Raw genomic sequence first — 18,909 nt, 5'->3', positions numbered from 1 at the left:
AAAAAAAGAAGAAGAAAGGAAGAAAAGGAAGAAAAAAGGAAGAAAGGAAGGGTCAGGTGCTGCTGCCAAATAAAGATGAGCCTGAGCATTGGCTATTGGGTTTGGCAACATTGAGGTCGTTGGTGACCTTGCAAGAGGGCTTCAGGGGAGTGATAGTAACAATAGCCTCATCTCAGGCATACAGAGACTGAGTCACCTGCTCAAGGTCACCCTAACTAGCAGAGTGGGAAGTTAAACCCAAGCCTTGGTTCCTAACCACTGTGGTCCACTGTTACCTTGGCCCCTGGGCACTTGTGATATTGCTGAGCAGATTTTGACCCACCCTCCTTTCTTGGCCTCGGCCCTGCTGTATTAATAAGTCTGCTCCCACCCCCACATTTATTCTTTTTTTTTTTTTTTTTTGTGACAGAGTTTCACTCTTTTTGCCCAGGCTGGAGTGCAGTGGTGCGATCTCGGCTCACTGCAACCTCTGTCTCCTGGATTCAAGCCATTCTGCTGCCTCAGCCTCCCAAGTAGCTGAGATTACAGGCACCCACCAACACACCTGGCTAATTTTTGTATTTTTAGTAGAGAAGGGGTTTCACCATGTTGGCCAGTCTGGTCTCAAACTCCTGACCTCAGGTGATCCACCCGCCTCAGCCTCCCAAAGTGCTGGGATTACAGGCATGAGCTACTGCACCTGGCCCACATTTATTCTTTAAATCATCACAGACAACTAATGGGTATTATGTGGAACTAAATAAAATTGCTGTTTTTGTAGGTCAAAAACACTTCAATACTGGCGAATGGTATAGTTCAACCTGATCTGAGCATACAAAGCACTTAGCACTGTGCATACATGGAGTCAATACCCAGTAAATGTCAGCCGTCACCTTACGACTTGACCACACCTCCCTCACTCTTCTATTGAGGTGGTGTTAATTCCGTTTTCCTCGTGAGGAAGCTCAGACTCCGAAAAGTTCAGGAACTTGCCCAGGGACTCACAGCTCCTAAGCAGCAGAGCCAGAAAGGAGCGCAAGCATCCTGATCTCTCTTCCTTACTACACTAGCACACTGCTTGCACTCAGTCAGAGAGAGAGGCCAGCAAGGGGGGATGAGCCAACCCAGGGAGAGGCTGGAGCCCAGCCCCTCTGCCCTGCCCCACTGGGGGCCCCTAGAAGTTGGACCCCTCCCAGAAGCTTCCCAAGACCTCACACCCCCTGTGTGGGGTCAGAGTTCAGGGAATCAGCCTCTTGCGGGAGATAAAAAAAAATGCTGCCCAGAGAGCTTGAGTCCAGAGCCCAGGAGTGGAAGGGGTGAGGCATTGTCCAAATAAGGACACATTTTCCTCTCAATGTAGAGGCCCCCCACTTCCTCACACCTCCATCTTCCTCCCCCACACTTCTTTGGGGACACAAGCAAAGGACTTCAGCCTTGGGGGCCTAGATCTAGAAATGGAGTTTAATTTCATCACAAAATGATTAAAATAGAAAATACAAGCTGCTCTTAAACTTATATTACTATTATTTTTATCCCCTGGGCAGCCATGTGAGCACAAAGCTGGTTTTGATTAGGCACATGGCCCTTCGAGCCCACTCTTTGCTGCAGTTCGCATGGAGGTCTGCTGGCTCCGCATCCCTGGCAGGGCCCTGTGGTGCATGCACAGCCCCACCGTGCTGACACTTTAGGTGGAGCACAGCCACCCCCTGGGGCTCCGAGTCTGGGGTGTGCCTAGTTTGAAAGCGGGGCTTGAGCCCCTTTCCTTATGGCCAGATGGAAAGATAAAGTGCTGCAGGAACTTCTAAAAATAAGACTCAAAGCACATTACAGAGTAGCGTACTGACATGTCCAGTGAAAACCCAGCACCCTAGGGCCAAGGACGGAGGCAGAGGCAGATGGGGCAGGGCAGGGAGTGTTTTCTGAAGGTGGAAAATTTTAAAGCTGATTCAGAAGGAAGTAAGGGAATGTGGCTATCAAGAGGAATTAATTCATAAGTAAGTGATCATTTTCATTTTCTTTTTTTTTTTTTTTTCATTTTTTGGAGACAGGGTCTCACTCTGTCATCCATGCTGGAGTGCAGTGGCATGATCACTGCAGCAGCACAATCACTGCAGCCTCAAGCTCTGTGGGCTCAGGTGATCCTCCCACCTCAGCCTCCAAAGCAGCTGGGACTGTAAGCACATGCCACAGTGCCCGGCTAATTTTTGTAAATTTTGTAGAGACGGGGTTTCACCATGTTGCCCAGGCTGGTCTTGAACTTCTGGGTCCAAGTGATCCTACTGCCTTGGCCTCCCAAAGTCTTGAGATTACAGGCGTGAGCCACCACGCCGGGCTGATCAACGATCATTTCCTGCTTTCCAAAACACAGTTGCATGTGTTCTCTCCTTTGGGCTTCGAAACACCATGAGGTAGAGAAAATAAGTGATTCCCTTGTACAGATGTGGAAACAGAGACATGGGACAGTTTAAATTATTTGCCCAAGTTCCCAAGATTGCTGATGACAAAGCCAAAGCTAGAGCTGTTCTCTGTTGGCCTCTACCGTGGTGATGCTTGGAAGTAAAGCCCAGCACAACCCCATGAGGACAAAAGGAGTCTCAGTACCTGCTGCCCTGCTTTCAGGAGCCTAGGAAAACTGGGCCTCTTATACTTTGCTTTCTTGTGCCTCAGCTTACTCATCAGTTAAAAAGGCAAACCTGATCCTTCTTCTTCTCCCTCCTCTATGCTCCAAGACTCACCAGGAGAATAAGTGCTGAAGCCAAGGAGTGCAGAACTGCATACATACTCTGCCGTGTACTCCTCTTCCTTAAGAAGGGCCGGGCGCGGTGGCTCATGCCAGTAATTCCAGCACTTTGGGAGGCCGAAGCAGGCAGATCACCTGAGGCCAGGAGTTCAAGACCAGCCTGGCCAACATGGCGAAACCCCATCTCTGCTGAAAATATGAAAAATGAGTCAGGCGTGTACTCAAGAGGCTACTCAGGAGGCTGAGGCACGAGAAGCACTTGAACCTGGGAGGCAGAGATTGCAGTGAGCCGAGATCATGTCACTGTACTCCAGCCTGGGTGACAGAGTGAGATTCCATTTCAAAAAAAAAGGGAGCCAAACAAACAAAACAATTACTGGGTACACCTTTCTTTACATTGTCATTGATGACTGTTAGAAATGCTGGTCTTCAAGGAAGGGAAGAAGGGAGAGGCCTGGACAAGGGAAGCTTAGACTGACTCCATGCCCCTGGTTTATGGCACCCTTATCCCCAGATATCAAGGGGAGGCACTGCCAGGTTTTTCTGCCTCTTGGAATAGTCCTGGAGCCACTCCCTGTGCACTCCCTGTGCTTGAGGAGAGACGAGGAGTTTTCTGTTGGCCAAATATCAGTCATCCATGGAGCTTCTGGGTCATATCGTGCCCAGACCCCAACCCAGACCAATGAAACCAGGACCTGTGGGTTGTGATACCCTGGCACAGGTGCTTCTAACATACAGCTGAGGCTGAGATCCACCGAGGCTGACAAATAACTATGTCCAGAGGATTTTTCTGTAGCTGAGAATGACCACGATCCTTGGGGAAAATGTCCAGCGTAAGAAAATGAAATCATCCCTGCCCCATGGCTTTCTGCTTCTCTGTGTCCCCATGGAACTGGCGTGCTGGGTTACAGGCAGCCTCCTGAGGAGCTTGAGTGTCCACTCCAAATAGCAGGGACCCCTGATGTGCCATCTGGGGCTCCTTTGCCCGTATGGGAGGTGGCAGGAGTCCGGCTTGCAGTGGGGAGTGGAGGCAAGGGAGTGTTTGGGTGTCAAGTGCTACTTGAAAGGGTTGCTTTGGCTGTCTGCTCCCCCCAACACCCCGTCACATACTGCTAAGTAGTCCTACTTAAGGCCCACAATGGTGCATGCAGGGCTTTCGGCTGTCTTTGGTGGGGGATTGCCCCCACAGCCCCCGGAGGCCTGTCTGCTTCTGAGCTGCCATAAGCCTGCGACACCCGCACAGGGCCTCCACCCTGGATTACCCATAACAGAGAGGAGGCAGGCACTAGGTTAGGAAGGAAGCCTATCAGGGTGATGATAAGCAGAGGGACTTATGCAGGCAGATCCATGTTCTGGAGAAGGCGAGGGGCCTAAATGCCTCCCAGAAGGAGAAATGCATCCAGAGGCAGCTCAGAGTCCACTTGCTGGGAGAAGTATGTTCCCAGCCCCCAGTTCTGCTCCCTGCGCCCACCCCTCAGAGCCCCAGGAGCCCAGTCTAGGCAAGATCAGCCCTGACTGCCAGTCCTGGAGGCGGACCATGAGAGGGCTCTTCCTCCCCAGCCAGGCCTCAGGAATGTGGCGGAGCCTCCGCTGGAAAGTCCCCCCACCTACCCCCACCCCCACTGAGCTTCCTCTCCTCAGGAGCAGGAAAAGGATGCCCAGGGAGGGGGCTCCAAGGGGGAGACTCTCTCAGCACCGTCCCCAAAGAGTGCTCCTTGTGGGGAAAGGAAGGCCAGTAAAAGTGCTGGGGCCCAGTGATAGCCACTCAACCAGCTCCTCCTTATCCCAGTTCCTGGATGGTTTCCCCACAGTGTCCTGGGGGCCAGTGAGGGCCTTTCCACCCAGCCCAGCCCAGCCAAGTGATGTTGCCCTGCTTGCCCTCCATGAGGCAGGGTTTCCTCTGGCAGAGGGAGTGTGGAGCAGAGCCTGAGGGCAGGCACCGCCCAGCATCTTTAGGTCCGCCCAGCAGGCAGCTGTGCCCAGCTTCACTGGGCCTGTTGGGGGAGGGCTAGCAGAAGCCCCACAGTGGGGCCTGGACCCCATCTCAGAGGTGGGAGTCATGTTGGATGTGTGCTCAGAGGCCTCCGTTTGGTTTGTCACTGCAAAGTTTGGTCTGCAGAAGAAAGTCAGAGAAATCAGAGGCTGTGCGCCACCTCTAGTCCATGAGCCCAAGGGCAGGGACCCTGTCCCCTCCTGCCCCTGTTGGAGAGGAGACCCAGGATGTCTAGCATGAGGGAGACAAGGCCTGATGGAGGAGAAAGCCAGGGAAGGTGAGCAAGGGGTAACTCTGCCAGCAATGGCATTCCAGGGGAGCATCCCAAGCTCCCAGGGCAGCCTGTGCGCTCATCTTGCCAAGGTGACGGTGCTGTCCCCACTGGATTAATCAGGCCCAGGATAGTGGACGGTCCTTCTTTGATGCTCTCATGGAGGGTAAAAGAGGTTGCCTGGACACAGGCGCTGTTCTGCCCAGTGGGCACAAAGGGCCCTCAGAGTTGGGGGAGGAGTTTGGTTGAGGTGGGATTTTGACTGAGAGACCCCCTCTGCTCATTTCCTCAGCAGCTGCTAATGTTTATTGTTACCTGTTTCATTCCAGATGCTCCAGCCAGTGAGAACACCAAGGCCCCAGAGATGAAATCCCGGAGGCCCAAGAGCTCTCTTCCTCCCGTGCTAGGAACTGAGAGTGAGTACTCGCCCAGCTTCACCAGGCAGAGGCAGAGGCAGAGGCAGGGGCAGGCACCCCAGGGACTGAGGGCAGCCTCAGAGCCCCCACTTCCTGGTCACTCACTCTTGCCCGAATCCCTGGAAGTCTGATGTCTGCCCACACCCTGAAGTGCCCAGTGAACTCCCAATAACAGAGCCAGTGGCCTTTTCTCACCCCATCCCAGTGCTCTTCCCAGCCTGTCTCCAGCCTGGGTGGTGTTGCACATCTTGTTTGTCCTCCTGTCCACCTCCCCTGCCCAACCTCCTTCATGCCCTTTCACTTCCCACCAAGACTCTAGGAGAGCTCCTCCTAATTTCTCCCCAGCTGACCCTGCCCTCCCAGGGGCTCTTTCTGGATTGTAACTCTGATCTCATCACTCCTGGTTGAAATATGTAGTGGCCCCCAGAGCCCGCAAAACCCAGTAGCAAAGCTCCACATGTTAGTGCCCAGGACACACCTAGCTCACATGTGCACACGTGGTCCCACATGTGGCCTGCCCCCCGCCTGTCTTTCCTGGTGCTGCCCCCAGCTCCTTTACTTCTATTTTATACTCAGGCCAAACTGAGCTCTTCACTGCGCACTACACAGCCCCCAAGTTCCTTCCTTCATGCCTTCTCTGGCACCTCTCTCCATGGGACACCTTTCTGCCAAACTCCTCTGAAAAGTCCCTCATCCCTGAGTTCTTCCTCACCTCAGCTCCCACAGTGTCAGCACCCGGCTCCTCCACTACCTCCTTCCCAATGTCACGGAGGTGTATCTGGGTCTCATCCTCCCTCCTCCATTGTACAGGGTCTGGTCAAGCGATTACCTTTCAGAATGACACGTGCTGCGCCTTGCTCATGGAAGGCCCTTCCCAGTTTCTCTTAGAATCAAATAGCAGTGTGGTATAAAAAGCCAAGAGAGAAAGGAGCCTCTCCATGACCATAGGCAGCTACCGCCCTCTTTTTGAATCTCAGCTTCCCCATAGCCCACACATCCATTAGGCACCACGCGTAGGGTCCACAGTGCTTTTACAGGCCTGCCAAATGCTGTAATATCTTATAAAATAAGAAGAAAAAAGTGAACTTTTAAGTCAAAGACAATGTTTTAATTCATAATATGAATATATTCATCTTTATACCCATGCAGTTGTAAAGTGTAATTTACATAATTCAAATATAATACTTGATATATAATTAAATCTATGTACTTTTTTTTGGTGGAGGAGGGGGCTAAAAGGCAGAAGTGCCTCAAAAGTCACAATGTCACCCTGGCTTCCCTTATAATTTTTAATCTAACTTTGACAGCAGAACTATCCTTTGAAACCTACAATTTCAACAGAGGGTGCAGAGTTGCTTGAACATCCCCAGCACATGCTGTGTTTTAAAACAAACAAACAAAAAACAAGATAAGCTCCTAATTGCCCATACTGATAGAACAAAGTAATTGAGCCTGATTAACTCAGACTACAATCTTTTTCCATTACAACGCAGTGTTTTGTGACTTTGTTTTATTCTTACCTTCCTAATGATGAACTTGGGTTCCTCGAACATACCCCAGCCAGGCTGTTGGGGGAACTCAGCCTTCAGTATGTTGGGGCAGAGAAATTGGAATTAATTTCTCATTGATACTTAACCAAGGTAGATAGCCTGAGAATATCAAGAATGGACATTTAATAAGTTGTTGGAAATTCATACATAATACCAATAAAAATCTAGTGAGAATGGGTTAATAATTTTATTTTCCAAAAATATTCCTTGGACCCATGGTATACTTGGTATGGAAAACCGTGAGCAGAAGAGATAGAGAATGTAGGAAGAGCATCAGGGGCTGCGAATTGGGGCTATGGCATGGCTGTCCCCCACTCCTGGGTGCAGAAGCTGCAGTGCAGGTATTGATCTGGTGGGCGGCCTCCAGCCCTCAGCTCCAGCACACCCACTCCAGTGAGCCCCTGAGGAGGTGAGATGGGGTCAGAGCCGAGCTGTGGAGGAGGAAAACAAGCTTGAGACGATGAGCAGAGCAGGAGCTGGGCTCTCTGCCCTGAGAACGGAAGGCTGTGGAAACCCCATGCAAGTTGTCACTGTCCAAGTCTGGAGCAGCGGCTCACACCCCTGGCTGCATGTTATATTCACCTGGGGAGCTTTTAAACCACTGCCACGCAGGCTTCCCCTGCCCCCGGACCAATTACACCAGAATCTCAGGAGTGGGTGCCAGGCCTCAGTATTTGTTCAAGCTCCAGGTCACCCCATGTGCAGTCAAGCTGGAAACCAGGTGTTCCAGGGAGAAACCTGGTGCCCACACTGTGGGTCTTGAGAAGCAGAAGAGGGTCTCCCCTGCTGCCTCTGTTAAGTGTGGAACCACCTCGAGGACCCTCACATCAACATCCTCAGAGTATCATGTTGCCCAGAGAGCAGAACAAGGCACCTTGTGGTGGAGAGACTGGAAGCAGGGAATGAAGCTCAGTCTGAGTTAGTAGGGGAGCAGCAGGCTGGTAGCAAGTGCTTCATCTCTACAGAAAATACACATTCACAACTGGATTAACTCCAGTAGACCCCACTTGGATTTCACTCTGTGTGCAGAGCCCCCATGTTGGAATTTAACACATCTTGCCCCTGAAAGAATGGGAGTGTGTGTCTCTACACACTCCAAAGTCATGGCCACTTTGTACCCCTTTGCTGGCCCACCCCCCAATCCCCGTCACTCCAAACCTGCTACCCCAACACTGAGAGCCGTGCCAGGCTGGCTGTAGCTGCCCTCCACCTGCTTGCACCCCTGCACTCTTGTCCTTCAGAAGCCTGTACCCTGGGGGCCTGAGAGATGCCCTGGGATTTGTTTCTGGAGCCTCCTGAGAAGCTCCTGAGAAGGCAGCTGCCCAGAGATGGGAAGTGAAGGAGATGTCTTTTTTTTTTTTTTTTTTTTTTTTGAGAAGAGTCTCACTCTGTCACCAGGCTGGAGTGCAGTGGCACAATCTGGGCTCAGTGCAACCTCCACCTCCTGGGTTCAAGTGATTCTCCTGCCTCAGCCTGCCGAGTAGCTGGGACTACAGGTGTACACCATCACGCCCAGCTAATTTTTGTATTTTTAGTAGAGACGGGGTTTCACCGTGTGGGCCAGGAAGGTTTCTATCTCTTGACCTCGTGATCCGCTGGCCTCAGCCTCCCAAAGTGCTGGGATTACAGGCGTGAGCCACCGCACCCAGCTGGAGATGTCTTTTAGGTTTGCACCCATTCTTTTCTCCCTTTGGAGGGTAATTGTTAGTTTATTAATTATATATATTATACATGCACACATTCTTATTTAACCATTTTAAACAATATAGAAATATGCTATGTACAATGTGAAAGTCCTCTTTCATCTACCAGTTCTACTCATGCCCCAAAAATACTCAGTGACTTGTTCATGTGCATTTTTATACACATGCACAAGTACCTCAATTGGATTTTTGCCTCACAGAGATGGAATCGCACAGTCTGTACACCTCTGCAACTTGCCTTTTTTTCTTAGCTTTGCCATCCCCAGTCCCAGACACCTCTGATTCCATGAGTGATCTGGCTGTGTGTGTGTGTGTGTGTGTGTGTGTGTGTGTGTTCATCTGTGTCAAGGGCTGAGAAGTACCCAGTCTAAGAGGGAAATCCATCTTTCCTGAGGTGAGGCTGAGTGATTTTCTCATCAAACAGATCGTGACTAGGTCCCTCTTCTGCACACCTCCCTCCCTGCTGAGCACTGAGGAGCATGAGGGAAAAGCCAAGGGCATCCACCCCAACCCAAGCAAGGACGGGGTGAGAGAAAGTGGACAGAAGTACAAGTTAACCTGCCAGACACCGACTCACAAGTGCAGGAGGGAGGTGGGAGCAGCTTGGGAAGATTTTGGGATGAGGAAAACGGGGTGAGGTTAAGGAGGAGGAGAGGAATGTAGTTTATGTGGTTTGGCTGGAGAGAAAATGATAACATCAGTTGGGGAGAAGGCAGACAGGGAGGAGCCACACACATGCTGCAGTGAAGATTGTGAAGGCACCTGTCTCAGGACAGCTGCAGGCTGAATAAAATCAGAGTCTACCAAGTGCCTGTGCACGGGGAGCACCTTAGGAGCTTGATCTATGTCACTTCAGCTGAGTCTCACTCAACTGTGCTATAAATAGCTGTTCCCATTTTAGGGATGAGCAAAACAGAGCCTCAGAGAACTAAACTGCCCTGTCCAGGGTCTCACAGCTAGTAAGATGTGGAACTGTGGTGCCAACCCTGACCTGCGTTCTGGCCACTACACCCTGGGCTAGTCGCAATCTCAGGACGTACTCTGTGCTGTCCACACGTGGCTGGGCAGTACGTCTCCTGGCTCATCAGGGGCAGCAGGAGGTGGGGACTGGCTGATAGGGCTGGCAGAGGTCTGGCTGCCACTAAAGCTGGGGGGAAGGAGAGCTGCAGCCAGCTTGCCTCCCTGGACCTTGAGACCTCTCAGTGTTTGTTCGCTGTGTGCCTCCTGATAGGAATTTTTTATACCTATTTTGATATAATTTCAAATTTACAGGAACATTGCAACAATAGTACAAGGAACTCTTGTATGCTCTTTATTTAGAGTTACCAATTGTTTACATTTTGTTTCACTGTTTTATCATTCTCTCTATATATATTCATTTATTTATTCATTTAGATAGAGATAGGTACCTAGCATTTTAGGCCAAATTGGAGACATCATGCCCTTGAGTTCTAACTATCCTGTTGTCCTAAGAACATAACTACAATGCAATTATTGAAATCAAAATCAAAGAGTAAATTTGACATTGAACCAATACTGTTGTCTAATTGATTCATAATCTACATTTATTGTCAATTGTTCTAATAATGTTCTTTATGGCTTTTTCTCCTGTTGATGAATATTTGATAATAACACTCCCAAAACACTTCATGTACTCCTCCAGCCCAGAGTGGGTCCTCTCCTCCCTTTGGAGATGGAACAGGAAAGAAGTTCACAGGCCCAGGGGAGAAACACCCCACACTCTTCACCTAAGCTGAGTAGGGCATGGGGAGACAGAAATACTCCTGTCGGACTCCAGGTGCCAACTTACTATGATCAGTTCTATGGCAATACTCAGGCACAAGACACAGCAAGAAAGCCAATGAGCTAGAAAGCAGGAGACGAAGGTCTTGGTTCTCCCAGTAGTTAAATATGTGGCCTTGGTCAAAGCCCTTCATTCCTCTGGACTTGGGCTTCCTTGCCAGTCAGATGGGGAGTTTCTCCAGCTGACCCCAGGCCTTTCCCAACTCTGACATCAGCATCAGCCCATTGGATGGAAAGCTATTGAGTGACACAGTTCAGTTGAGATTAATAACTCTCCTTCATATCATCTGAAGTGTGAAGGAGTCCAAAGCTCCAGCAAGTATAGTTTAGGTCACACAGCAGCAAAAGTGTCCTGAGGGAAAGAGGCCTTAAGCATACAGGTTTAGGGGAGTCCCAGCTGGAGGGGGCCCAAATGGCCAGGGGAGTTCTTGGGAATTTTGTGTGAGGGGAGACAAGCATGCTGGCTGTGTAAAGGAGGCATTGATGGGGCTTAAGAAATGGCCTTAGGAAATGCACATGAGGTGATGCCAGTTTGATACCAGACTCTAGGAATTCCTCCTAGCAGTCTGTATAAGCTGATGGTCTTTCAGAAGAGACATAAATGGGCATCCATGTGGGGCTTTTACACCTTGAAGACAGAAACTGGGTCCTGTGCATCTCCAAAACTTCAGTAGCTGGTCCCTCAGTAGGTTTATAATAAATATTTGATTTTTCAAACCAGTTCATAAGTTCCTATGCTCCAAGGGTCCCTGCCTCCACTTTGGTTCTGTCACTGGGGATGATGCCAGTGGAGCATCCCTTTGCAGTCCGTGCCTAGCCTTGGCCTGAGCTTCGCCTCTGACATCAGTCACTTTGGAACATCCCAGATTATGAGACTCTCAGATATCTTTGCCTAGACCTCCCATATGTGTCTGCCTCTAAAATGGAAAGTTGTGTCAATTTGAAAGTATCTCTGGATATTAAAAACTGTCCATTTTCCATGCAAGATTTCCCCAGGATCAAATCTTTTTTTTAAATATTCCTCTTCAGGTCTTGGGGAATGTTCAATCCTGATGGGATTCAAAAGGCTGGAAGAGAGGTTGGGATTTGGCATCAAGACTTGACAGACAGTGAAAAATGTGGGGCCCTGGGAGAGAGGCTGGGCTATTTCCATGAATGTTTCTGAAAGCTGGCACCAACTCCCAGTTACTCCCAACCAAAGTGTGGGTCTGGGAGGAGGAATAGTGCCTACCTGGCACATTCCCACCCACAGGTATGTGACCCTATGACTTCCAACCACTAGTCCTCCCAACTCTCCCAGTGTCTCCCATAAGCCAGTGAACTGGCCAGAGTGGGGACATGGAGGGTACCCACCAAGCAATGCTGGCACCCACCAAGCAATGCTGGGCCAGCATTGCTTTCACAACCATCCTGATGCTCTGTGTCCTGGGGGTTTGGGAATGGATGTAATCAGAGGAGCAGTGTTTCTTTGGAATCTTCTTGTGTGACAGCCCTTGCTTTGAGGAAGATGAGAAAGAAATTTGCCCAGAGATGTTAATTCTGGGAAAATGACCAATATTTCTCCACATATCTCTAAGGATGTACTGGATGAGGCCAGTGTGTGCAGTGGGGGAGTGGGTCAGGTCACCCAGGGCCAGTGTGGTAGGACTCAGCCTTCCATCCTCAGGTGCCCCCACCTCCTCCCTGCTCTGATACAGCCTCTTGGGGTGGGTGCTCACTCCATGCTCAACCCAGCCAGAGTCCTTTTCAGGAGCCTTTGGCAGAAAGTTCATGCTGATTTTGGGAATTGTGAAGGATTTGATGTCTATTTTTAACTACCTACCTAAAAAGGGAAATGTCCCCAGAGAGGCAGACATCCAGGGACCTCCCTGTACCCAAGGCTGGTAAGGCTAGTTCCCTAATTCTCCTTTGCTTTCCATTATCTCAGACCTTTTGACTCTGTGAGACCCACCTTCAGGCTCTGCACCTATCTTGCAAATGTTTACTCTGGTCTCTCTGCCCTGCTGATTTTCCATGTTTCAGAGCGAGGCATTCAGGTGCCTTCAGACTGAGCATCTGGAAACTTCTGTGGGTTACTGACCTTTTTTTTTCCCCAGGACTAGGTTAGGGCTTGGGTCAGCTGGAACAGATTACCTGAACAATTAGGAGGCTGGCCTCCCCACCTCTGCTCCAGGTTTCCCAGGAGGCTTCCAGATCCAATGCTTTGATTCATGTTTTTATTGGGCTATTTCACTTCCTCTAATATCAGTCTCCTATCTAGAGTGGAAGGCTCAGCACCTGGCAGTTTTGATCCCAGAGGGGACAGCAGAGACTGATCCTTTTCATAGAAAGTTATATAAAAATTCAAGCCCCAGGGCTATATTTCTCAGCATCAGTGCCCAGGGCTGGGTGAGAATGTTCCTTGGGAATTCCCAGGTTAACAGAAATCCTTGAGGGTTTCACTCATTCCTTTAATGGCCATTTATCAGGCATGTGCCAGGTACTATGCTAGGCACTGCAGATACAGAAGGTAGATCCTGTCCCTGTCCCCAGAAGCTTGCCATGGTGTGTCCATGTTGGGGACAGGTTTCTGAAATAGCAGTGCCTGATGAATGCTGTGATGGAGCTACCTCAGAGGGCCATGAACCCAGTGGGGCATTAGTGATGCATGAGCTGGGACGACCTGCCCAAAGAATATGCAAGAGCCATCCAAGAGAAGAGGGCCCAGCATGTGCAAAGGAGCGAAGGCAAGAGCCTGGTGTTGCAGAAACTGAAAGACATTCCATGTAGATTACAGAGCAGTACTTCCCAAAGGAAGGTGCAGGGACCAGCAGCAGTAGCAGCACCAGCACCTGGAAGCCAAGAATCTATGTTTTTATTAAGTTTTTCAGGCAATCATAATGTAGGCTAAATTTTGAGAACCACTGATTTTGAGTATTGAAGTTGTGATGAAAGTTGTTCCCTCTTGGGAAAGCAAGCAAGAAAGTTGGGGATGAAAGCCAGGGACAGAGCTCAAAGACCTCGTAAGATGAGTTGAATTTGATCCTGAGTGGCAGTGGGCAACCACTGAACAGGTTCGGGCAGTGAAGTGACATCATATTTGCATTTGAGAAAGATCACTTTGGCCACAGAGTGACAAATGTGATGGGGGACAGGGGACCAGAAGCCTAGGAGGTGATGCAGTTGGGACTACAATGCTGATGGTGGGAAGGTAGAAATTGGCAGACTGAGGAGGTACTTAGTTGGTGTAGACAACAGGCATTAGTCAGTGGATATGGGCAGGGAGGGGGCCTTGGGAGAAATGGGGACAGGGAGAAGGTTTGGGGAAAAGGTCTTGGATTTGGTTTTGTACATGTTGGGCTGGCAGTATGTGTTTGGCATCTCCCTGGGAGATGATGGTTAGTTGGATGTATTGGTATGGGCTCAGGAGAGAGGTCTGGCTTCAGGGGAAATGGAGGCAAGAGAATACGGGATGGAAAGAGGAGCTCAAAGGGCAGCGGTGAGTACAATACCCCAGGGCAGTGCTCTACCAGGAAGGATGTGCTGCGTGGGCTGACTGGCTAAAGGAGGTGGCTGAGCCCCTCTTCAGAGGAGCAGCCTGAGTAGGGCGTGCTCTGCCCTTCCTGCCTGTCCCATGGCCAGCAGCCATCATGGAGTTTGCAAAGGTGGTTGGGTTTTATTTTCCTTCTAGGATGTTCCTCTCTGACTGGCTGGTACAGAAAGTTTAGGGTGTCACAGAAGGGGATGAGAGACAAAGGGCTGACAGGAATAATAAGATAATAAGAGTGACTCCAGAGGAGAGGAAACTAGTTAGTGAGCCAAGGAGTACTGTGAGTTTGGGCATCTGGACCAGCAGAATGTCCCCTCTTTGGAGGACCTGGACTGGGGAGAAGAAGCACAGGTGCCACATGAGAGCTCTCAGGTTAGTGTAAGGCTGAACTGACCAACAGGGTGGTGCGCCACATAGCTGAAGGTGCCAAACTTGTCCCAAAAGACAGAGAAGTCCTCTGGGGATCTGTTTGTTTCAGAGAGAGGGGAGAGTGGGGAGGGGGGAGGGGCTGATGTTAGAACATGCACTGAGGCTGAGCATGGTGGCTCACACCTGTAATCCCAGCACTTTGGGAGGCCGAGGTGGGAGCTCACTTGAGCTCAGGAGTTTGAGACCAGCCTGTGGAACATTGTCTCTACAAAAGATTAGCTGGGTGGGTGCTGAGATGGGAGGATCACTTTAGCCCAGAAGGTCGAGGCTAACAGTGAGCTGTGATCATGCCACTGTACTCATCCTGGGTGACACAGCAAGGCCTTGTGAAAAAAAAAAAAAAGAAAGAAAGGAAGGAAGAAAGAAAGAAAGAGAGAGAGAGAGAGAGACAGAAAGAAAGAAAGAAAGAAAGAAAGAGAAAGAGGAAAAAAAGAACATGCACTATATGCTATACTTTCTTTACAATGTACCTTAACTCTTTACAACAAATTTTATTTATTCCATACCCTGGGTGGCAGGAGGCTCAGGTCCCATTTCCAGCTCCAGAACATCAGGTTTTATGAACCAAGCAAGTCACCAGACTTTTACGAGATGCCATCTCCTTTTTCATAAAATGGAAACATTATGATGCTCCCTGCTGTGTTTGATTGCGATAAGAACCAAGTGAAACGCTCCCTCTGAGAAACCGGGTTTTAGAACCAGGTGCTTTCCCCTATAAGCCCAGCACACAATTAGTGGATTTCAGCAGATGGTCGTATAAAATATGTATAGAACAGGATATAAAACATTGTTAACACTTAAAATTGTTTTTACTGGTAGGAACCAAGCCAGTTTCAAATGCTAACCAATTCAAACAATGGTAGCTCCAAATTTACAGAACAAACATAAAAATTTGGCCTTCAATCCTATTTAACTATGACACTGAAAGATTAGTTAGGGCTTCTCTTCCAGTCAAATGGGTTTACCCAGAGCCACCAAGTATGGGGCAGGACTTTGGAGTCCCCTGATTTCATGCTGCGCTCCTAGCTCATCACCCCAGGGATTGTCAACCTCCTTCTCACACCCTCTGGTGCCCACCCCACTGGTGTCCACCCCACTGATGATGCCCATCCACAGCTATGTTAGTCTTCTAGGGCTGACTTAACAAAGTATGGCAGACTGGGTGGCTTAACCACAGAAATTGATTCTCACAGCTCTGAAGGCTAGAAGTCCAAGATCGAGGTTTCTGCTTGAAAATGGCAGTCTTTCCCCTGTGTCCTCACATGGTTTTTTCTCTGTGTGTGCATTTGTCTGGTCTCTCTCGCTCTCCTTCCTCCTTCTCCCTTCCTCCCTCTTTCTCTCTCGCTCCTTTCTCTCTCTCTCTCTCTCCCCGTCTCTCTCTCTTCTTCCTAATCTCTTCTTATAAGGACACCAAATTGGACTATGGCCCACCCTAATGGCCTCGTTTTAATTACCTCTTTGAAGGCCCTATTTCTAAATACGGTCACATTCTGAGGTACCAAGGGTTAGGGCTTCAACATGTGAATTTGGGGAGACACAGTTCAGCCCATGACAACAGCCCTCCACGTAGCTCCTCTGAACAGATGGCCTCCTCTTTCCAGAGATCAGATCTGGGCTCCGGTAGAAGCCCTCTCTTCTTCCCTGGAGGGCTTCTCTCTTCCCAACAGTCCTGGACAAAGAGGGGCAGGGCCTTTGTGGCTCAGCCAGTCACAGGCATCCCATATCCCATCTGGTCTCCCCCACCAAAGGATTTGGCTCCCCACGCTCTTCCCTCTAGTGTCTTTGGGCTCTCCCTCTCCACTGTGCCCTAGCCGTTGCCTTCCACCTTGTCATCTTCTCTCTTCTCTCACCTCAGAAGAAACCTGAGCTTCATATTCCCTCTTGTTTGCTTGCTTCTCTTTGTCCTTTCATCTCCAGCATCCTTGACTATTTCACTCCCCACTGTTTGCTCAAGAATCTCTTCTGGGTTGACTTTGGACCATGCTGTCCCATGGAACCTGGCCTCTCCAGCATCAGCATCTCTCACTCCATGCTGGGCACACCTGGCGCTCTTCCCAGCATCTGTCCTCCTCTACCCTTGCTTGTGGCGACACTCCTCCTGCTCTCAGGGTCCTTCCACAGCCCTCTCCCGTGTCTCGGCTGCTTTACTGTGGAACACCTCGGATCAAACCCTGGCCTCTGCTCCTCTTTTCATTGCATTCTCTTTCCCCAAAGAACTGACCCATCTTCAAGGTTTCCATTCTAATGGCTTCTTTAATTCTGGAATCTTTCACTTCCAGTCTCCACAAACCTCCCTCTGGAATTCTGATCCTGGGCTTCTAACCTACAAACAGATTCAAGCTGAAATATTAATCTTGTACTCCTAATTCTATATTCCTTCAATATGACTTTCCACGTGTATCTATGCAAGAAATCTCGAAGTAATCTGTGTACCTCCTTCTTGTTTAGCCCCTTAAATTCTTTCTTTCTTTCTTTCTTTCTTTATTATTATTATTATTATACTTTAAGTTTTAGGGTACATGTGCACAATGTGCAGGTTAGTTACATATGTATACATATGCCATGCTGGTGTGCTGCACCCATTAACTCGTCATTTAGCGTTAGGTATATCTCCTAATGCTATCCCTCCCCCCTCTCCCCACCCCACAACAGTCCCCAGAGTGTGATGTTCCCCTTCCTGTGTCCATGTGTTCTCATTGTTCAATTCCCATCTATGAGTGAGAACACGTGATGTTTGGTTTTTTGTCCTTGCGATAGTTTACTAAGAATGATGATTTCCACTTTCATCCATGTCCCTACAAAGGACATGAACTCATCATTTTTTTTTATGGCTGCATAGTATTCCATGGTGTATATATGCTGCATTTTCTTAATCCAGTCTATCATTGTTGGACATTTGAGTTGGTTCCAAGTCTTTGCTATTGTGAATAGTGCCGCAATAAACATACGTGTGCATGTGTCTTTATAGCAGCATGATTTATAGTCATTTGGGTATATACCCAGTAATGGGATGGCTGGGTCAAATGGTATTTCTAGTTGTAGATCCCTGAGGAATCGCCACACTGACTTCCACAAGGGTTGAACTAGTTTACAGTCCCACCAACAGTGTAAAAGTGTTCCTGTTTCTCCACATCCTCTCCAGCACCTGTTGTTTCCTGACTTTTTAATGATTGCCATTCTAACTGGTGTGAGATGGTATCTCATTGTGGTTTTGATTTGCATTTCTCTGGTGGCCAGTGATGATGAGCATTTTTTCATGTGTCTTTTGGCTGCATAAATGTCTTCTTTTGAGAAGTGTCTATTCATGTCCTTTGCCCACTTTTTGATGGGGTTGTTTGTTTTTTTCTTGTAAAGTTGTTTGAGTTCATTGTAGATTCTGGATATTAGCCCTTTGTCAGATGAGTAGGTTGCAAAAATTTTCTCCCCTTTTGTAGGTTGCCTGTTCACTCTGATGGTAGTTTCTTTTGCTGTGCAGAAGCTGTTTAGTTTAATTAGATCCCATTTGTCAATTTTGGCTTTTGTTGCCATTGCTTTTGGTGTTTTAGACATGAAGTCCTTGCCCATGCCTATGTCCTGAATGGTAATGCCTAGGTTTTCTTCTAGGGTTTTTATAGTTTTAGGTCTAACATTTAAGTCTTTAATCCATCTTGAATTAATTTTTGTATAAGGTGTAAGGAAAGGATCCAGTTTCAGCTTTCTTAAACTCTTTTAACTTTCCTCTGCCTCTCATTTGCATCTTCTTTTCTGCAGGGATCTTGATCAGTGCCTTCCAAGGTACGGCAATAGCCTCCTAATTGGATCTGTCCCCCAAGAACTGGAAAGACCTATCAGGGACCTCTAGCCCAGCCTGACTGCTGTTTGAGTGATGACTCGCTGTTCACTCAGGACAAAACCTTAGCTCCTGAGCTTAGCATTTGAGGCCAGTACTGTCTAACAGAACCCTCTGTGATGAAAGAAATGTCCTATGTCAACACAATGTGATAGCTACTAACCACATATGGCTGTTGAGAACTTGAAATGTGACTAGTGCAACCAAGGAACCAAATTTTTAATTTTCTTTCTTTTTTTTTCTGAGATAAGGTCTCGCTCTGTCACCCAGGCTGGAGTGCAGTGGCAAAATCATAGCTACTGTAATCTCGAACTCTTGGGCTCAAGCAATCCCTCCCAAGTAACTGAGACTACAGGCAGGCACCACCATACCTGGCTGTTTCTATTATTTTTTACAGAGACAGGGTCTTGCCGTGTTGCCCAGGTTAGTCTCGAACTCCTGGCCTCAAGTGATCTTGCCACCTCTGCCTCCCAAAGCGCTGGGATTACAGGCCGAGCCACTATAACTCACCTTAATTTTCTTTAATTTAGAGTGCCCACTATCGTCATACCACTGCTGTCCAATATCAGCCCTGTGCTCTGCCAGCCTCCACCAAACATCACCCTGATTCTCACCTCTGAGCCACTGTCTATTCCTGACCTGTGGGTTCTCCCCTTTCTCCAGTTCA

The 18,909-nt window shown here is 48.8% G+C and overlaps 1 protein-coding gene across 11 annotated transcripts in view; it reads left to right on the top strand.

The window, feature by feature from the left end:
- MYLK (myosin light chain kinase) overlaps positions 1-18,909 on the top strand; it is a 280,357-nt gene that overhangs the window by 203,150 nt on the left and 58,298 nt on the right. For all 11 annotated transcript variants that reach the window (XM_063661671.1, XM_063661677.1, XM_063661676.1 and 8 more), the window contains one exon: positions 5,313-5,399. In XM_063661671.1, the coding sequence (XP_063517741.1) occupies positions 5,313-5,399 (87 nt within the window). The remainder of the gene's footprint in view (positions 1-5,312; positions 5,400-18,909) is intronic.

This window comes from Pongo pygmaeus, chromosome 2, assembly GCF_028885625.2.
Source record: "Pongo pygmaeus isolate AG05252 chromosome 2, NHGRI_mPonPyg2-v2.0_pri, whole genome shotgun sequence".
Taxonomy (NCBI): domain Eukaryota; kingdom Metazoa; phylum Chordata; class Mammalia; order Primates; family Hominidae; genus Pongo; species Pongo pygmaeus.
The sequence above is the reverse complement of the archived record's forward strand: the minus strand, read 5'-3'. Positions and strand labels throughout refer to the sequence as shown.